The sequence below is a fragment of the Chiloscyllium plagiosum genome, chromosome 5 (genome assembly GCF_004010195.1).
Source record: "Chiloscyllium plagiosum isolate BGI_BamShark_2017 chromosome 5, ASM401019v2, whole genome shotgun sequence".
NCBI classification, from domain to species: domain Eukaryota; kingdom Metazoa; phylum Chordata; class Chondrichthyes; order Orectolobiformes; family Hemiscylliidae; genus Chiloscyllium; species Chiloscyllium plagiosum.
The window spans coordinates 121753199-121771640 of record NC_057714.1 but is presented as its reverse complement, the minus strand read 5'-3'; the positions used below and the strand labels follow the sequence as shown (position 1 = coordinate 121771640).

The 18442-nt window shown below is 49.3% G+C and overlaps 1 protein-coding gene across 1 annotated transcript in view; it reads right to left on the bottom strand.

Annotated features, from left to right (window-relative positions):
• Window positions 1-1565: 1565 nt before the first annotated feature.
• Window positions 1566-18442, bottom strand: part of LOC122550348 — a 33868-nt gene continuing 16991 nt past the window's right edge. The window contains exons 4-6 of the mRNA XM_043691077.1: window positions 15738-15812; window positions 6232-14899; window positions 1566-2221 (exon numbers count right to left, since the gene is read on the bottom strand). Coding sequence (XP_043547012.1) covers window positions 1566-2221; window positions 6232-14899; window positions 15738-15812 — 9399 coding nt within the window. The remainder of the gene's footprint in view (window positions 2222-6231; window positions 14900-15737; window positions 15813-18442) is intronic.

Genomic DNA, 18442 nt, shown 5'->3' with positions numbered 1-18442 from the left:
TATCTCCAAGAAGATCGTGCATATTGAGACACCAGGGGAACATGGGTTCAAACCCCACGGTAGATGGACAAGTTTGAAATCAATACAAGTCTGAAATTGAAAACTAGTTGAATAGTGACGTTGTTGTTGACCGTAAGAACCCACTCAGTTCACACACTGAGGGAAGGAAAACTGCAATCCTTTTATGGTGTGATACAAATAGACAGGTTTATACACACAGTCATGTAAGTGTTTAACAGCATTTACTGCTAGATAAGATGCCTGTTTTTGGTTCACTAATTGTGGATTTTCTCGATATGGAGATGCCGGTGATGGTCTGAGGTGTACAAAGTTAAAATCACACACCACTAGGTTATAGTCCACCTGATGAAGGAGTGGCGCTCCGAAAGCTCGTGCTTCCAATTAAACCTGTTGGATTATAACCTGGTGTTGTGAGATTTTTAACTTTGTGGATTTTCTGTGTCTGAAGCTAATTATTAACTGGTAAGCATCTTTGTAGCCATGGTGATTTCTTTTATAACAGTTTTTGAGGCCTAGCTTTCGAATGAACGAATTTGTACTGACAGTTAATGAATTTCTGCTCAGTTAAGATTGCTTTGTGACCCAGCAAAGTAATTCATAAATTTTTTTTAAAGACTTTTGGAACTAATCTACCTTACCTGATGGATCACTGGCTCTGTTTTGTTCATCCTGGTCTTCCAGAAATACCGAACCCACACAATTTCCATCTGAAGAGCACTCAGGAGTTAGGCAGGTCGATTCTTGTGGGCTCAGGTCTGAGATTCGCCTGTCGCCAAGATGCACAAAGTCAGAGCCCAAAGTGTTGGCTGATGGCATCCGGAATTTGGTGGAACTGTCCCAGGACTCCTCACGGTCAGAGCTCTCCAGTGAGTCTGGGAGGTAGTCTAGCTCAGGAGGTGGGAATATATCATCATCAAAGCTGTATGGAAGGGGGAGCTGAACAGGTAGACTGATGTTCTGGGCATCAGGAGGATTTGCCTGAACCTGGGGCTTAAAGGGGTCAATCTGTGGTTTAGTTAAAAGAGGAGGAATTGATCTCTGTCTCGAGGAGTGCAGCATTGCAATGGGGGGTGATCTAGAATTCTGCTGTCTGGGAAACCCAGCCCTATGCTCCTCACAATGTGGAAGGACAACGTGACATTCCATCCCCATGCTCCCAGAGTGTTTGGATTCCTGCAGGCAACGTGAATCATGGTCCAGACAGGACTCAATGAGTGACCTGGTGAGGACAGCAGGAGAGGATGGCACAAGGACAGAGGATAATGACAGGGCAACAGGCATAGGACAGCTCTCAGCCAGGCTGGGTCTTGGGGCTCCTCTGTAGCACGATGCTCCACCAGGACCCTCAATGCCTGCTCCTCTCTGGGGGTACATGCTGCCTCCTGCAGACCTGGAGAAGAGGAAGCCAGATGCTGCCGCAGTCACACCTCCTGCCCCATGGCCACTAGAGCGACCCGGAGCCTCTTCATCACTCTCACTCTCCTCCTTGATGGTACAGAGCAAGGGCTCGTCCTCTGTGTCGCTGATCACAATCACAGAGCTGATCACAGCTCTCTCATCATTGGCACTGGGAGACTGGGAGAGGCCGGGCCGAGAGGGTGACTGGGAGAGGCCGGGCCGAGAGGGTGACTGGGAGAGGCCGGGCCGGGAGGGTGACTGGGAGAGGCCGGGCGGGGTGACTGGGAGAGGCCGGGCCGAGAGGGTGACTGGGAGAGGCCGGGCCGAGAGGGTGACTGGGAGAGGCCGGGCCGAGAGGGTGACTGGGAGAGGCCGGGCCGAGAGGGTGACTGGGAGAGGCCGGGCCGAGAGGGAGATGGAGACCGGGAGAGGCCGGGCCGAGGGGGAGAGGGAGTCCAGGAGAGGCCGGGCCGAGGGGGAGACCGGGAGAGGCTGGGGTCAGCGGTGTCATTTGCCCCATCACTTGATGTTCTGATCCTCTTCTTTGCCCGCAGTGAGAGGCGATTAACCAAGGGCACTCCTTGGGGAGGACTCACCTCCCGCAGCCGTTTGGACACAACAGAGCAGCCACGGACACTGGTCTCCTCACCAAACTCCTGAGATTCTCTCTCATCAGCTGCATCATGCTGAGGGGAAACTGCCCTTTCTGTAGGTGCCGGTAACAAACCAAGCACGGGTTTCGCATCATGGTCCATACACAGAGCAGATCCTCCCTCCTCTGTCCTGCCCTCAACACAACCAACTGCAGTGGGAAAACAAGGGAACACAACAATTCAACATTATTCCAACAATTTCAGACCGTACCACAGGGCAGGCCAGGCCACTCTGCTTTATCATTGATTTATACATAGGCCTGGACATCAAAAGAGCCCATTTCGTCCATCATTTTTGAAACAGATATTACAGTGCTGACCCTCCGACAGTGCGGCGCTCCCTCAGCTCTCACCCTCCGACAGTGCGGCGCTCCCTCTGACCTCTTGAGCTACCAACATCTTTCCTCATCTTAAGATCTCATAATATGGCAATCTAACTATGCGCAATCTTCTAAATGTGGTCTACCCTGACAGGCCACATGGGTAGTGAAGAAATTTCTTACTTCGCAATTTTACTCCCCTACAAAAGGAAAAACTAATGCATGATTTGTTTCTTGATGGTTTTTCTAACCTCGTTCTAATTCTACCCAGAGTTTCTTTTGCTCCTCTACCCTACCTACCCTCAACTTTGAAATGATCAATGACACCTCGATATCAACATCACTGGCTGGGTCAGCATTCATTGCCTGGCTATAGGGTTTACACTTAAATCCATCAGTGAAGAAATTCTAGGATTTTGATCCTGCAACTCTAAAGGAACAGCAACATATCTCCAAGTCAGGATGATCAGTGGCTTGGGTGGGAGTTTGCAGAGGTGTTCCTCTGTACCTGCTGCTCCTGTCTTCTGGATGGACGTAATCAGGGGTATGGAAGGCGCTGTCTAAGGATCTTTGGTGAAGGTTTACAGTGCATCTTGTGGATAGTACACACTGCTGCTACTGAGTGTTGGGATGGAGGGAGTCGATGCTTGATTTTAGGGCAGTTCAGGAAATGCCCAGAGATGTCAGTATAAAAAATTAATTTATGAAATTTTGAGACCAGGAGTGCTGAGTCAGAAATTGGCGTTTTAATAAAGGAGAGAAAAGCTTTCAATTCTGATAGTATTCATAGAAGACTCTGCAGTTCACAAGAACAACGGGCGAGAAGCAGTTAAGATGCACCCAAAGATTAGAAATGGAGGACAATTTCCCTGGATTTGAAACAGTCAAGTGACAGTGTTGTGGAATAGATAAGACTTTGGTTTAAGATCCTTCAAACTGTGTTGTACATTTGCTTAATGTTATTTTTTCCTGTTTCAATGTTGAAGAAAGTTAGAGAAATAGATGTTGACATCTTGAAAAATGTCCATATTTCACAGGAGGAAGTGCTGGATGTCTTGAAACACATAAAAGTGGATAAATCCCCAGTCCCTCAACAGGTGTACCCTAGAGCTCTGTGGGAAGCTAGGGAAGTGATTGCTGGGCCTCTTGCGGAGATAGTTGCGTCATCAATAGTCACAGGTGAGGTGCCGGAAGACTGGAGATTGGTTAATGTGGTGCCAATGTTTAAGAAGGGCGGTAAAGACAAGCCAGGGAACTATAGAGCAGTGAGCCTGACCTCAGTGGTGGGCAAGTTGTTGGAGGGAATTCTGAGGGACAGGATGTACATGTATTTGGAAAGGCAAGAACTGATTAGGGATAGTCAACATGGCTTTGTGCGTGGGAAGTCATGTCTCACAAACTTGATTGAGTTTTTTTGAAGAAGTAACCAAGAGGACTGATGAGGGCAGTGATGGACGTGATCTATATGGACTTTAGTACGGCATTCGACAAGGTTCCCCATGGGAGACTGATTAGCAAGGTTAGATCTCATGGAATACAGGGAGAACTAGCCATTTGGATATAGAACTGGCTCAAAGGTAGAAGACGGAGGGTGGTGGTGGAGGGTTGTTTTTCAGACTGTTGGCCTGTGACCAGTGAAGTGCCACAAGGATCGGTGCTGGGTCCACTACTTTTCATCATTTACATAAATAATTTGAATGCGAGCATAAGTGGTATAGTTAGTAAATTTGCAAATGACATCAAAATTGGAGGCGTAGTGGACAGGGAAGAAGGTTACCTCAGATTACAACAGGATCTGGACCAGATGGGCCAACAGGCTGAGAAGTGGCAGATGGAGTTAATTCAGATAAATGCGAGGTGCTGCATTTTGGGAAAGCAAATCTTCGCAAGACTTTATACAGTTAATGGTAGGCCTTAGGGATGTTGCCGAACAAAGAGACCTTGGAGTGTAGGTTCATAGCTCCTTGAAAGTGGAGTCGCAGGTAGATAGGATAGTGAAGGCGGCGTTTGGTATGCTTTCCTTTATTGGTCAGAGTATTGAGTACAGGACATTGATTAGGCAACTTTTGGAATATTGCATGCAATTCTGGTCTCCTTCCTATTGGAAGGATGTTGTGAAACTTGAAAGGGTTCAGAAAAGATTTACAAGGATGTTGCAAGGTTTGGAGGATTTGAGCTACAGGGAGAGGCTGATTTCCCTGGAGTGTCAGAGGCTGAGGGGGTGACCTTATAGAGGTTTATAAAATCATGAGGGGCATGGATAGGATAGATAGACAAAGTCTCTTTGTGTGGTTGGAGGGGTCCAGAACTAGAGGGCCTAAGTTTAGGTTGAGTAGGCAAAGATATAAAAGAGACCCAAGAGGCAACTTTTTCACACAAAGGATGGTGCGTGTATGGGCATCTGGATGGGTATAGGAATAAAAAGGGTTTGGAGGGATGTGGGTCAGGTGCTGGTAGGTGGGACTAGGTTGGGTTGGGATATCTGGTCAGCATGGACGAGTTGGACCAAAGTGTCTGTTTCTGTGCTGTACATCTCTATGACTCTAAAATCTGTCCTGAAGAAGGGTTACACCTAAAATGTTGACTTCTCCACCTCCTGATGTTGTCTGGCTTGCTGTGTTCTTCCAGCCTCTTGCCTGTCTACTTTGGATTCAAGCATCTGCAGTGTTTTGTCTCTATCAAAGAAAATCTGCAGCCTTGAGTGGTTCGTGTATGGAATGAGCTGCCAGAGGAAGTGGTGGAGGCTGGTACAACTTCAACATTTAAAAGACAGCTGGAATATATATGAATAGGAAGGGTTTAGAGGGATATGGACCAAAAGCTAGCAGGCACTAGATTAGTTAAGGATACCTGGTCGGCATGGATGAGTTGGATCGAAGGGTCTGTTTCCATGCTGTACAACTGCATGGCTACTTGTTACTGAAGAAAAAGTGTCGATCTGGGCCAGATTTCATTCTGCGATCAGACTTGTCCAGTTGGATTGAATGGGACCATCCCACTCACTGATTCCCATCTTGAAAGTGGCTGCCAACACATTCTGCTCTGGCCCCCAACATCACATGCTCCATTGTTTTTTTTTTCTCTTTACTCACTCACTGCATGTGCGTGTCTCTGGCCAGGCCAGCATTTATTGCCCATCCCTAATTGCCTAGAGTCAACCACATTACTAAAGGACACTAGTGAACCAGATGGATTTTTGACAATGTCTTCCTAGTCATCATTAGACCCTTACTTCCAGATTCTCTCTTATTGAATTCCAGTTTCACTATTGGGCATGGCGGGGTTTGGACTAGTGTCCCCTGAACATTAGCTGGGTTTCTGGTTTAATAATCCAGCGATCATACCACTTGGCCAGTGCCTCCCTATTATTATTTATTAGTTGAGGATTAGACTTTATCGATTGATTGATTTATTTATTAAGGGAATCAGAGGTTCTGGGGAACAAGTCAGAAAGTGGAGTTGAGGATTATCAGTTCAGCCAGGATATCATTGAATGGCAGGTCAGACTCAATGAGCTGAATAACCAATTTCTGTTCTCACTTCTCATGGTCTTATTGAAGACCTTTTGAAGATTGTCTACTCCACCTGAGTCACCTCCTCAAACACCTGAGCAGGGTTGTTCAACCAAGATCTTGTCTTTTCTAGATGTACTTTGCTTTTTATCTTTAGTTGGGTTTCTATTCCTTGCCCTATCACTAATGTTAAGCTGATTGGTCTGGAGTCTGCCTTCAATTCCGTTAGCTGCCTGCCAGTCCACTGGCACTGCCCCTAACAAATAAGTCTTGCCTCTGATATCCCTTCACAAATCTTATTGTTTGGTCGATTTCAAATACGCTCACCTGAACTTATTTGGTTGGTGGCTAGAGATGTTCTCTTTCTGTCTGTTCCAGTCTCCTCTTTACTGGATCCCAAGAAATCAGCCCTCAGTCTCCTGATTCCAATGTCATTTTGGCTGGTGACTGGGTCTTCTAGCAATTCTAGATATGGTTTGGTACCCAATTCACTTCCAGCTTCCTGAATGCTGGTGGGGATGATGATGTCTCCTTCTCTGTGCAGGTCTCCCCTCCACACAAGAGAGCTGCTACTGTGGTCTGCATCCCTCATATCGATATTCTGGGCTACCACCCTCTTGGATGGCTCTGTCTCCAATCTGGGTGACCGGTCAGAGGTGAAGCCCAGGCAGAAGGCCTCAGCCTCCCCCTGCTGCCCATTTGAAGACAGCATGTCAGATCCAAGGCCAGATACCTTTGCTGCTGAGGAGGCTTCCCCCTCAGGAGGGCCTGACAGACCAGTGGGACACTCATGCTCTGGCTTCCAAGTACAGCCACCTTTGGTGTTTGGCAGGAGTTCAGTAAAGTGGCTAGGAGCAGGATCCAGTGCAGGAAAATGTCCTTCGCCCGAGCTACAGGATTGGATACTCCAGACTTCAGAAATACGCAGAGGAGGAGGATGAGGAGGAGGATCTGATTCAACGCCATCAACATTCACGCGCCTCTCTCTCACATTGTAGCTATAGCCCGGGTTATTGTGGCTGGAAGGGGGCGATTCCATTGGGTTGCAACTTTCAATCACATCTTGGCTGCAATTTGAACTGTCACCAGGAGACGATGGTTCTGCTAGGCTTAAACATCTCATTTCACCAGGTTGCCCAGGACTGTTAGCTTCAGGACTTGTAGAGAGAGCAGGCGAAGGAGGAGGTGACTTATCTGTGCTGGAGCTGTGACTACAGCAACCTCCTGTCACATCAGCAACACCCTGATCAGCAGACCCATCAGCTAAAGCAGCAGACCCTGAGTCTGTCTCTGCCTCTCCATCACATTCCAGGACAGCACAGCTGAGGGATCCAGTGGCAGTTCTCAGGATCTCCAACAGCGAGCTCCCCATCTTGTTGCTAGCCGTGATGGCTGTCCCATCACTACCAGCTGGTGTTGCCTGGCTTTCCCAAGCTCCCAGTCCCCCATTCTCCAACCCCTCATGGGAATCTGCATTGGGAGAACGGTGCGCAAGTGAGCTCCAGCTTACCCTGGAAGCATCGAATGCCTCCACATTGGTCCCCGATTCCTCAGTAAGGGAAAGGGAAGGATGAGCGCCCTCAGCCACAGTGACCTCCTGCATTGGGTCAGTATCTCCTGGAACACAGTTGCTGGGGCCTGGAGACATGACATGGAAGGTGTCACCCTGAGCGGTTTCCTGGACTGTCCCAGTTTTTCTGGCAAGTTTACCAGCCTCCTCCAGAGAGCTTTCTGAATCACCCCTCGCTCCAACATGCCAATTCACCAGCTCGCTGGATGGACGAGACAGCAAAGGCAAGGGCTCAGTTGAGGTGGACGAACCAGAGCCATTAGTGCCAGGCCCACAGTCAGAACTGCTACCCATTAAGCAAGGGCTCTTGTCATCGCTGGTTTCTCTCGGCTCCTGTCGGGGTTCGGAATTCTCGGAGCGGTGACACTGATCGGAGTCACCCATCTCTACACTCTGCTGTGGCAGGTCAACAATGGGCTCCTCGGACTTAGCCACTTGAGTTTTGAAGAACTCTCTAACAATTCGCCTGACCTCGTCCTGCTTGCTCACTGCTCTCACTTCCCCAGTAACACGACACTCCTGAGAGGCTCTGTATTCCGTGACAAACTGCTGGACCAGTCTGCCTATGTACCAGGCCTGATGCTGCCTCTGTTCGGCCGAGAGGGATAGCAGAGTGACATTCTGGCCCTCTGCTGATGCAAGCCCCTCTGTTCCAGCTTGCTGAGGCAAGCACACTCTTTTACTGGGAGAGGAGGCAGTAGACTTTGAACCCAATGCCTCTTCTCCTTCACAAGGTCTCTTTGATGGTCGGGAATTAAGGTTCATTTGGCTGTTTAGGCTCTTGCTTGTAATATCCTCCCTCTTCAATTGAGACTCTGAAGGTTGTAGATTCAGATACTTGGGGTCTGAAGAGACAATTGTTGAGCTAACTTTGACCACCCCATCTGTACGACTGATGTCAGCTGCTCCTGTCTCGGCCAAATCAGTGCTCCCCACAATGACCTGACACTTGCCCATTCCATCTCGTCCCATGTCTTGCCATTCAATGTGCACAGATTCAGCCTCAGGATTCGGGCTCACCGGCGACTGTATCGGTGTCTCACCAAATGGTATCCGGTCCAATGTCTGCGGCAACACAGCACCATGCTCTTCACTGAGGAGGCTGGGTTGTGCCACATTCTCCTCCTGCTGGAATTGCCCACGTTCACCAAGCGCCACTGTCTCAGTTTCCTGCTCAACACCTCTGTTTTTTGGGCAGCATTTTTTCAATATGCCGTCACTCGGCTTTTGTACTTCAGCTCCCTGCTGGGAGCGGGCTCTCGAATCTTTGCATTCGGAGACATTTGTGGCACAGTCAGAGTGTGTCGGCACAACTCCATTCTGCAGAATGCTCAAAGTTTGGGGAACCGTCTCCCTCTGTGTACACAGCCCCAGCTCACCCAGGGTCCCCTGCACAATCTGGGCAACCCCTCTCCTGGGCATCCCTTCTCCTGCAGACTGGTCTTCAGCTTCCTTGGAGAAGATAAACTGCTGCTCACGGTGACCAGGAGGTAAATGGGAGTGGTGCTTCCTCTCCAACTGTTCATCGTCGAGCTCAAGATCTTCAGCTCCTTCTTCACCGAAGACCATCGACTCTTCAGAGAAACCAGTTGGACGGCAGATATCCTCTGAGATCCTCTCGTCTTCAGATACACATGTACAGGGAGTGACTGTTCGTGAGGTTTGTACTGGGTCACCTTTATTCCTGATGGAGGTGGGGAGACTCAAGTTCACCTCCCCCACATCTGTACAGTCTGGTGAAGGAGGAGAAACGTTGAGATTAGCTTTGCCCATGATGATGTTCAGCTCCTCCGCATTCTCCACAGTAGCGAGTGCACTGTCTGATAAGGTACCCGGCAGCTGTGTACAGGTCAGCTGTTCTGGGTAGGAGGCCTCCTCTTCTTCACTAGCAGTTTGTTCGCTCAAGTCATTCCTTTCCATTGGCTCACATGGTGTGACGTGGCCTGAAGCACTTTGCTCACTGGACTCTTCCTCTCCCTCTAGCCCGTACGAATCCAGCGTCTCAGGGAACTGAGAGACTGGGATAGATCCTTCCCCCGAGACCTTGTCCAACAAACCAGTCTCTCTCCCAGCCTTGGGATTTTCACGTTTGGAGCTGTCCATTTCCAGGTCATATTGAACACACTGCTGTCTTGTATCAGGGCTGGGTGACGCAGTAGGGGACCCTGCCTGCTCCCGAGCCCGGCAAACTCCGACACAGAGTTCCAACAATCCAGCAGGTTCCTCCGAGACTCGGGACCTCGCCATCTCTCCAGACGTCTCCTCCAGAAGAACGTCCTTCTCAGAGGATGCAGGAGTTGGTTGCTCTCCAGCTTTGAGTTGCTTCTGACCGACTCCTCCAGTCTCACGACCACCCGGTCTGGGGGGCACGGCTGCGGTGAAAAGCTGGGGCTGTATACGGGGGGCAGCTGTGATCCAAACGAGCCCCTCCTCCTGGCAAACACTGACCTGTGCACGCCCAGGAGTTAGTTCAGGCTGCACTGCATGCTCGTCACTACAAATCTCATCTTCCTCCCCCTCAGCACCTTCTCGGCCAGTCAGCTGAGTTTCTTCCATCGAACAGCAGTTTGCATCATCGCCCAACACACCCGTCACAGTGGACTCTTCCTCCTCTGCCCCACGACACAAACCCAGGCTCATAGGTAATTCTCTCCCGGTCAAGTTCAATTCCTTCACCAATGGGCTGTGACTTTGCAGTTCTCTGTTCTCTGGAGTGGCAGGTCTCAACATGAGCTCTTCAGCTATGTTTTCATCTTCACTCTGCTCTTCAACTGGATCCTCAAGTTCAATCCTTTGGGAATCAGAGAAACTGGGTTGGACAAGCTCCCCCTCCACCCCATCCACAGCTTCCGCCTTCCCCCCGTGAACCAGCAGGAATTGGGTCCTCTCAGTGCCTTCAGTTCCACTCAATCCCACCTCTGGCACCTCATCATGTGCGTGAGGCATGGCCTGCTCAAACTGATCAGTGTCTGCCGCCCCCAAACACAGAGGTTCATCATGCCATCCTGCCGCTTGGTCGTTTCCCCCACTCAACTCCGATTCACTCCCACACGCTGTGTCAACTGTCGGATAAGCTTCCTGAGTCACAGGCCAGGCATCAGGAACAGAGGACGTCAAATCACTCCTCTGCACAGACACGGACTCAGAAAGGAGGACAGAGTTGTTCGTCGTCACACTCAGCTCAGTCAGGGTTGTCACACCAAAGTGTGCAGCAGCTGCAGTAGCAGAGGCTTCACCCAGGAGAGAGGGGTTACACACAGAGGATTCACAATCTCTAGTGCTGCCAGTACAAGCGCGCACCTTCTTTATAGAAGGTTCTTCAGTGGAGTCAGCAGAAGGAGCATCAGCTGTTTCCCCAGAGTCTCTAAATTCATCTCTGATCTCTGCAGCATTTTCAGACATAGGAGCTCCCTCCTGACACCCATGGGTGACAGGACTGTCACGGCCACCATGCCAGGTAGCACCCATGGTCGAGGGAGACAGTGGGACAGTTCTGGCTGGTGATTCTGGGCTTTCTCCTGCCTCTGCTACTGGGCACGAAGTCAAGGCCATCGGCCTCACAGGAGGACAATATTGGATTGGTGATTTGGTGGTCTCAAATTTACCATTCCCCACCGGAAGGTGTGGTCCTGGCCTGTCAATTTCAGAGTCCATCACTGGAGACAGGTTCACCCGCTCTTCACCTGGGAAATGCCTAACTATCTTTGTTGTAACAGTGTTTGTGAAATGATTGCAGGACTCACTCAGCAATTCTGACTGCACGTCGGTTGTTAGAAATCCCGAGGTCAAGTGTCCCTCCCCTTCAACATGGTCCAGTCTGGGCTGATCCTGTCCAGTTTCAGACAATGCCAGAGGTTCGTCTGTCACACCGGGTTCTGGATGGCTCTCATCTTGGGATGGATCTAGATTATCTCGGTCTGGGGTAACCATAGCGGCTTCCAGCAGATTCTCTGAACTTGCTGCCTCAGCCTGGAATTCCAAGCTGCTTAAAACTCGGTTATCGCTGGAAGGCACATTCATTGCTGAGTGCTTGCAGTGGCTTTGATTAATGGTCTCTTTCTCTGCTGTGGAATTCAAGGTTTCACTCTGCATGAGTGGGCAAAGAGTATCATAATTTGCAGGTGTCACTGTGCAAGAGGGAACGTGAGCTACACCTATACCAAGCTGACGTGCCACTAGTGTCTCTGCAGCTTCCAATCCAAACTGATTGGCTGGCTCTCTCACCGGCATCAATGGCTCAGATCCTTCCAGCTCCTCCTCCCTCTCGACATCGCCCAGAGGTGGTGCCACAGGAGATCGCTCTGACAATGGGGATTCGTCCACCTCTCCCTCAGCTCCACAATTTCCAGCCTCAGTGACAATGACACGGGCACTCGTCAGCTGCAACTCCGAGGGTGCTGGGCAAGTATTGGACAGATCAGATTCCACAATCTCATCCCTGGCCACAGACCTGGACACTGAGTCAACATCCATATCTTCATCCGATCCAACAGTATCTCCAATCTCCATGGAATTATCTTCAAGTGTAGAAACCAGGGTCTCCGAAGTCTCCACAACACCAGAGCTATTGCCATGGAGATACCCTTCCTTTACCATTCCAGTATTTAGAGTGTGTCCTCCCACTGTCTCAACATTTACATCCACAGATCCAATGGGAATACTTGGAAATTCTTTACATTCCAGAAGATTCAGTCTACCATCATGTGATTCACAGGTTTGGTCAGTTGCATCTAACTCGCTCTGATCAATCGAGTCACGTTCACATTGCATTTCCACACTTTCCATGAAAGTGACAACACCCTCTGGTTTGGAGATTTCTGGAGTATTTCCCTGAATTACACAGCCTCTGATATCTCCTGTTGTCTCTCCATGCTCGGTGCTAGGCCACTCTCCCTCACAGAGTTGACCAGCTGCACTGACTCCACCCTGTGGCCCAGCCTGATTGGAGTGCCCAAGTTCCACAATGGAACAGCAGCTCCCCTTTCCTGGATCGAGACTCGGCAGGTTAACAGAGTTGGCTAATTCAGATGCAGAATGGTCAGTGGGTGAACAGGAACTGACTGGAATGCTGCACACACTCCTGGCTGCTTTGATGAACAATAGCGCCTCAGGTTCGATCCCAGCTGAGTAGGCAGAACCATCATCGTTTGATAAGGAAATGGGTGAAGGGGGACAGTCAGCCAGTGCAGGGTTACAAACCTTTGCTGACCACCCTTCAGTCTGGATCGTACTATCCTCTGCTGCCTTACTAGCCACAGAAAGTCCATCTACATCCGGGACCTCCACCTTCCCTGTGACCGCTGACTTGGAATCAGTGTCTGATAATTCTGGGTCAACCAAACGTCCTCCTTTTCCCATCTGCCCTGTCGTTTCTCCTGGTGAAGCGTCTGAAGCTTCTAACCTCAAGCCCAATGTACCCAGAAGGTGCGGCTTATCAAAGACAAATGTATTGTCACTTGAGCTCAGGTGCTCAGTTGTTGAGTCAGCATCAAGCGTGGCTTTACTGACTGGTGGACATCGAGAAGAAACGTCTTGTGACTGTCCATTGCTTGAGAGATCAGATTCCATCCCAGAACAGCTTGGGATCTGCACATTAGACACCCTAGCAGCAAGCTCACACTCCACAGGTTGTACTCCTGGATCACTGGCTGATTCCCCTTCAGCTCCCACAGTCTCAGAGCGGTCACAGTTCACATCTTTACGCAGGTCATCATCCACCCACTGCCTAGCCACTGGCGATTCCCCAGCCATTGCCGGTTCCTCACTCCCTCTCGATTTGCCAGTCACTGACAGGGGACCTGCACCATTTACACTCTGAGGGAGTCCAGACCCTCCATGCTCACCAGGTGAGCCCATATTCTCATCCCCCACACATGCTGTCATGGTGTTGCCATCTCTATCCTGACATAACAAGTCAGATGCCGGAATATTTTTATCTAAGTTGTCATTTCTTGGATCATCAATGGGTTTGTGCAAAATCCGTCCTGTGTGGCCACAGGTCAAACCCCCTCCAGATACAGAGTTACTCTCAACAGGTTTGAAATCGATGAAAGAACCGTCTGCCGTGACACTGTGTGGTATCACTGTCTGTACAGGTCTCTCTGCTGAGCCAATCTCATTCGGTACAGATTGAATTTCCTCGTTTTCAACATTCCACTTGGAAGTGTGATCCGGCTGCTTGGCAGCACAAGAATGCAGTGTTTCGGACTCCTCCATAGACTCAGTCAGCTCACTTTGCCTTAGACAGCTGTCGTCACTCAGTAAGTGGCACTGACTCTCCACAGAGTCCCAGCAGGAGTTACTCAGGGTAGGCATAGTGTCTGTTGGTGTGACGCCCCCTCTAACCACATCTAAAGCCTCCTGGACCTCTTCAGTCAGGGCGCCATCTTGCATCCTGAGCTCAGTCTCAGTGCGCTCATTATCAATATTCTCTACAACGGTATCGCTGTCCAACTGTGGCTCCATGCTCACTGCTGCTGTGGCATCTAACATGGAAGGTGCCCATTCCATACCCACTGCAGCCTCTGTCCCATGCTCTCCCATGCTGGGAGAACCCTCCTGGACGTCCCTCTGGGAGGGCTGGTTGGTGCTACCTGCCAGGGTCACTGACCCAGCAGCAGTCAGACCAGTTGAGTCCCCTTTAACTGAAGTGGTTTGATCCATCGTCAGATGAGTGTGTGTTGACGTGCGGTATCCCCTCACACTCTCACTCCAACTACCTCGCTTCGCTGAGTCCTGATGAAAGCATGGCATGGGGGTCAGGGCTTGGGCAGTGGTGGCCACAGTGGCATCTTCTGATCTCCATCCCATTTGACCGAGTGACACCAATGCCAGTTTATTACCCTGGAAGGTTGACGGATGCACCTTTGAGCCAGGCCTTTCCTCCAGGGGAGGCGGGGCTTCTCCTGGAGGTGGAGTTGTCTGTGTGCGACTTTCAGGCAGGGGTCTGTTCGAATGTTCACCGGGACCTGGACAAGTAGGATGGTCAAACTTCCCTGAGTCCACCGGCTGGAGATAGGATCCACAATGAGTGATCTGGGAATTGGTCAACCAGCCACTCTGAGATCCCTCAGCAACAGCTGAGGCAGAATACTGGGAAGTTGATCCCGGAGGAACCAGTGGCACCACAAGACCATGGGACACTCCGGTTAGCAGGGAGGTGGATCCTGAGATCTCGGGTGCAAGCTGACGATCTGGAAAACACATCATGCGAGGTGGGGCCAATTCAGGTCTTGGATATGTTGGGTGAGGAGCCCCTGAAACCAATGGGCACCCCCCAGAGTCATGCAGTGCCATGGCATGTCTGACACCAGCGTCTGCTACATCCACAGGCCACCGAACTCCCTGCAGGAACCCAGGGAACATTCCCAAGAAGCACTGGGGCATCGGCAATCTCTGGCAAGAGGCAGGAACAAACATTGAGCTCTGCATTTGATAGAAACACAGATTATTTTTAACCAGCTTCACATAAAAAGGTTTGGCAGCATTGATTACTCAATGTATACATGTTGCATACATTTAAAAAAATGACTTTCCCAATAGGCCTATAGAACACACCTCGCAACACACTCAGCTTCTCCTGAATTCTGGGCTGCATACATTATAATGGCTGCTCTATATTCATGAACCCAAAATGTAGAAACTCAACTGGTTCATAACACTCTTCAGTGAAGACACAGTGAGACTGTTACCTATAGGAATCCACATTGGGGTTCCAATTTCTCAATGAGCCGGGACCACATGCTGGACAGGCAGCGGGGCAGTATGGATGGATGGATGGTTGGACAACATACCAAATCAATGAGACATCAATCCCCATCTGCCAACTTTGGCAGATATAGAAATTCTTAAGACAATTTTAAGAAGGGAGGGGAGTTCAGCCTGGAATCATGGTCAATATTCATCTCTCAAGCAACATTATGAAAACAGATGCTCTCAGTCATTCCCTCATTGCTGGTTTACATTGTAGGCAGGGGTCAGGGATACAGTGATCACATTCTAACGGCTGCAAAGCACTTTGGGACAAGAAAGGCACTTGAGAAATGTAAATCATCCTTTTTGTTTTGTGACTATGATTTTGCAAAATTAGAGCGAACAGTAGCATGCAGATTGTCTGCCTCAGTCTAAGGAAAAGGTTAATCAGTATGTGGAACCTGCTACTGTCCTCATTGTAAGGCAAACTTGCACAATTGTCTACACTGAGGTCAGTGACGTTTGGACCCCTGACCAGACCAAGCAAGGTCCCACTATAAGTGCTGCTTACCTGGAGATGGGAGCTGGCCCCAGGATCCTGTCTCAATCCATTGCTGCCTTCCTGCTCGCAGTCACACAGCTCAAACTGAGAAAACACCACAAACAATATAATCAGTGCAGACTTCAACCTTCACACCACATCCTCCTCCTTGGGTGATCGTCCATAACTACCTGGCACACTGCACCCATCGGTCTGGTTTTTGAGTAGAACGTGGACATCACTGGCTTGGTTATTTATTGCCCATCCCTAATTGACCCTTGACAAGGTTGCAGCTACCTTCTTGAAGTGCAGCAGTCCTTCTCATCGTGGCACATGGAGTCACATTGGTGGGGAGGGGGAAGATGTGTAGGAATGCAGAGGGAGTGGAGGATAGATTATTCAGAGGAAAAGACACGAGCCTTGGCAATGTACAGCACAGTACCAGAAGACGGTGTTGCATGCCAGAGGCCAGGATTCAGGGCATCTTCTCTGCAACAGAGAGAAACTTGCAATGCATGAGCACACAAATAAACAGGCAGGAATAGGTCATTTAATGAGATCATGGCTAATCTGTTTGTCTTTCAAAATTAACATTCCCATGTAACCCCAAACATGCCTCGATTCCCCGCCTGACTAATTCCACCATTCCACCAATGTCTCAAAAATATTAGATGGCTCTTTGAACAGGAGTAGGCCATTTGGCCCTTCTAGCCTGCTCTGCCTTTCATTATGATCATGGGCTGAGCCCCATCTCAATGTCTTATCCCCACGTTCTCTCCATGCCCCTCGATGCTATTAATATCAAACCTGTTAGTGTTATTGATCTCTTTCTCAAGAGACTTGGCCACCACAGTCTTCTGGGTGGATAATTCCACAGGTTCATTATCCTTTGGAGAGTGAAGCAAGATTCCAACATCTCAATCGAAAATGGTCTCCCCACAGTATCCTGAGACTGTGTTCCTTGACTCTCGACTCCCCAACCAGGGAGAACATCTTCCTTGCATCGATTCTGCCCAGCCCGTTAGAATTTATACATTGCTATCAGTTCCTCTCTCACCTTAAATCCTAGTGATACAGGCCCAGTTAAACCATTCGAGAGAGTTTTGCCATGTCTGGTATTAGTCTAGTGAACCTCTGTTATACTCCCCCTACGGCAAGTACATCCTCTCTTCGCTAGGGAAACCAAAACCAAACACAACACTCCATAGCAATGCCCAGTATAAGCACATCCTTACTTCTGAACAAAGTTTTTTGCAAAGAAGGACAACAGATCATTAAGCTTCCTAACTAGTTTCATACCTAAAACAAAAACAATGAATACTGGAGAAACTCAGCAGGTTGGGCAGCATCAGTGGAGAGAGAAGCAATTGTCAGAACTTGCTGCCTATTTCCTTTCACTAACTGGTGTACAAGGATACTCGTTCGGAAAAGATTTACAAGGATGTTGCCAGGGTTGGAGGATTTGAGCTATAGGGAGAGGCTGAACAGGCTGGGGCTGTTTTCCCTGGAGCATCGGAGGCCGAGGGCTGACCTTCTAGAGGTTTATAAAATCATGAGGGGCATGGCTAGGATAAATAGATAAGGTCTTTTCCCCAGAGTGAAGCTGAGACGAATGATTCTAAATTACATAAGGGTATGAAGATAGACCTGGCTGAAGGGAGTTGGGAAATGAAGTTAAGGGAAGAGTCCATAGAAATGCAATGGTAGACATTTAAGGATATATTTCAGAATATTCCAACAATAAACAGTCCAGAATTAGACGGCATAGGTTTAGGTGAGATATAAGAGACAACTAAGGGGCAACTTTTTCACGCAGAGGGTGGTGCGTGTATGGAATGAGTTGCCAAAGGATGTGGTGGAGGCTGGTACAATTGCAACATTTAAAAGACATTTGGTTGGGTGTATGAATAGGGATGGAAATGTGTTGCTGGAAAAGCGCAGCAGGTCAGGCAGCATCTAGGGAACAGGAGAATCGACGTTTCGGGCATTAGCCCTTCTTCAGGAATAGGAAGGGTTTGGAGGGATATGGGCCAGGTGCTGGGCAGGTGGGACTAGATTGGGTTGGGATCTTTGTTTGGCATGGACGGGTTGGACAAAGGGTCTGTTTCTGTGCTGTATATCTCTAACTCTATGACATCCAGATCCCTTTGGATATCCACACTTCCCAATACATCAGCATTTAGGTAACACACCGTCTACCTGTTTCAGAGACCAAAGTGCATAACTTAACATTTATCGATGTCAAACTGCATTCCCACACACTCAACTTGTCTAGATTGCCCTGAAGCCACCTTCCATCCTCTTCACAACTCACCTAGATTTCTGTCATCAGCAAACTTGGAAATGTTACATTTGGTTCCCCCATTCTGGATTAGTGGTGCTGGAAGAGCACAGCAGTTCAGGCAGCATCCAAGGAGTTCGAAATCAACGTTTCGGGCAAAAGCCCTTCATCAGGAATAAACGCAGTGAGCCTGGAGAGTGGAGAGATAAGCTAGAGGAGGGTGGGGGTGGGGAGAAAGTAGCATAGAGTACAATGGGTGAGTGGGAGAGGGGATGAAGGTGATAGGTCAGGGAGGAGAGGGTGGAGTGGATAGGTGGAAAAGGAGATAGGCAGGTAGGACGTCATGGGGACAGTGCTGAGCTGAAAGTTCAGAACTAGGATGAGGTGGGGGAAGGGGAAATGAGGAAACTGTTGAAGTCCACATTGATGCCCTGGGGTTGAAGTGTTCCGAGAC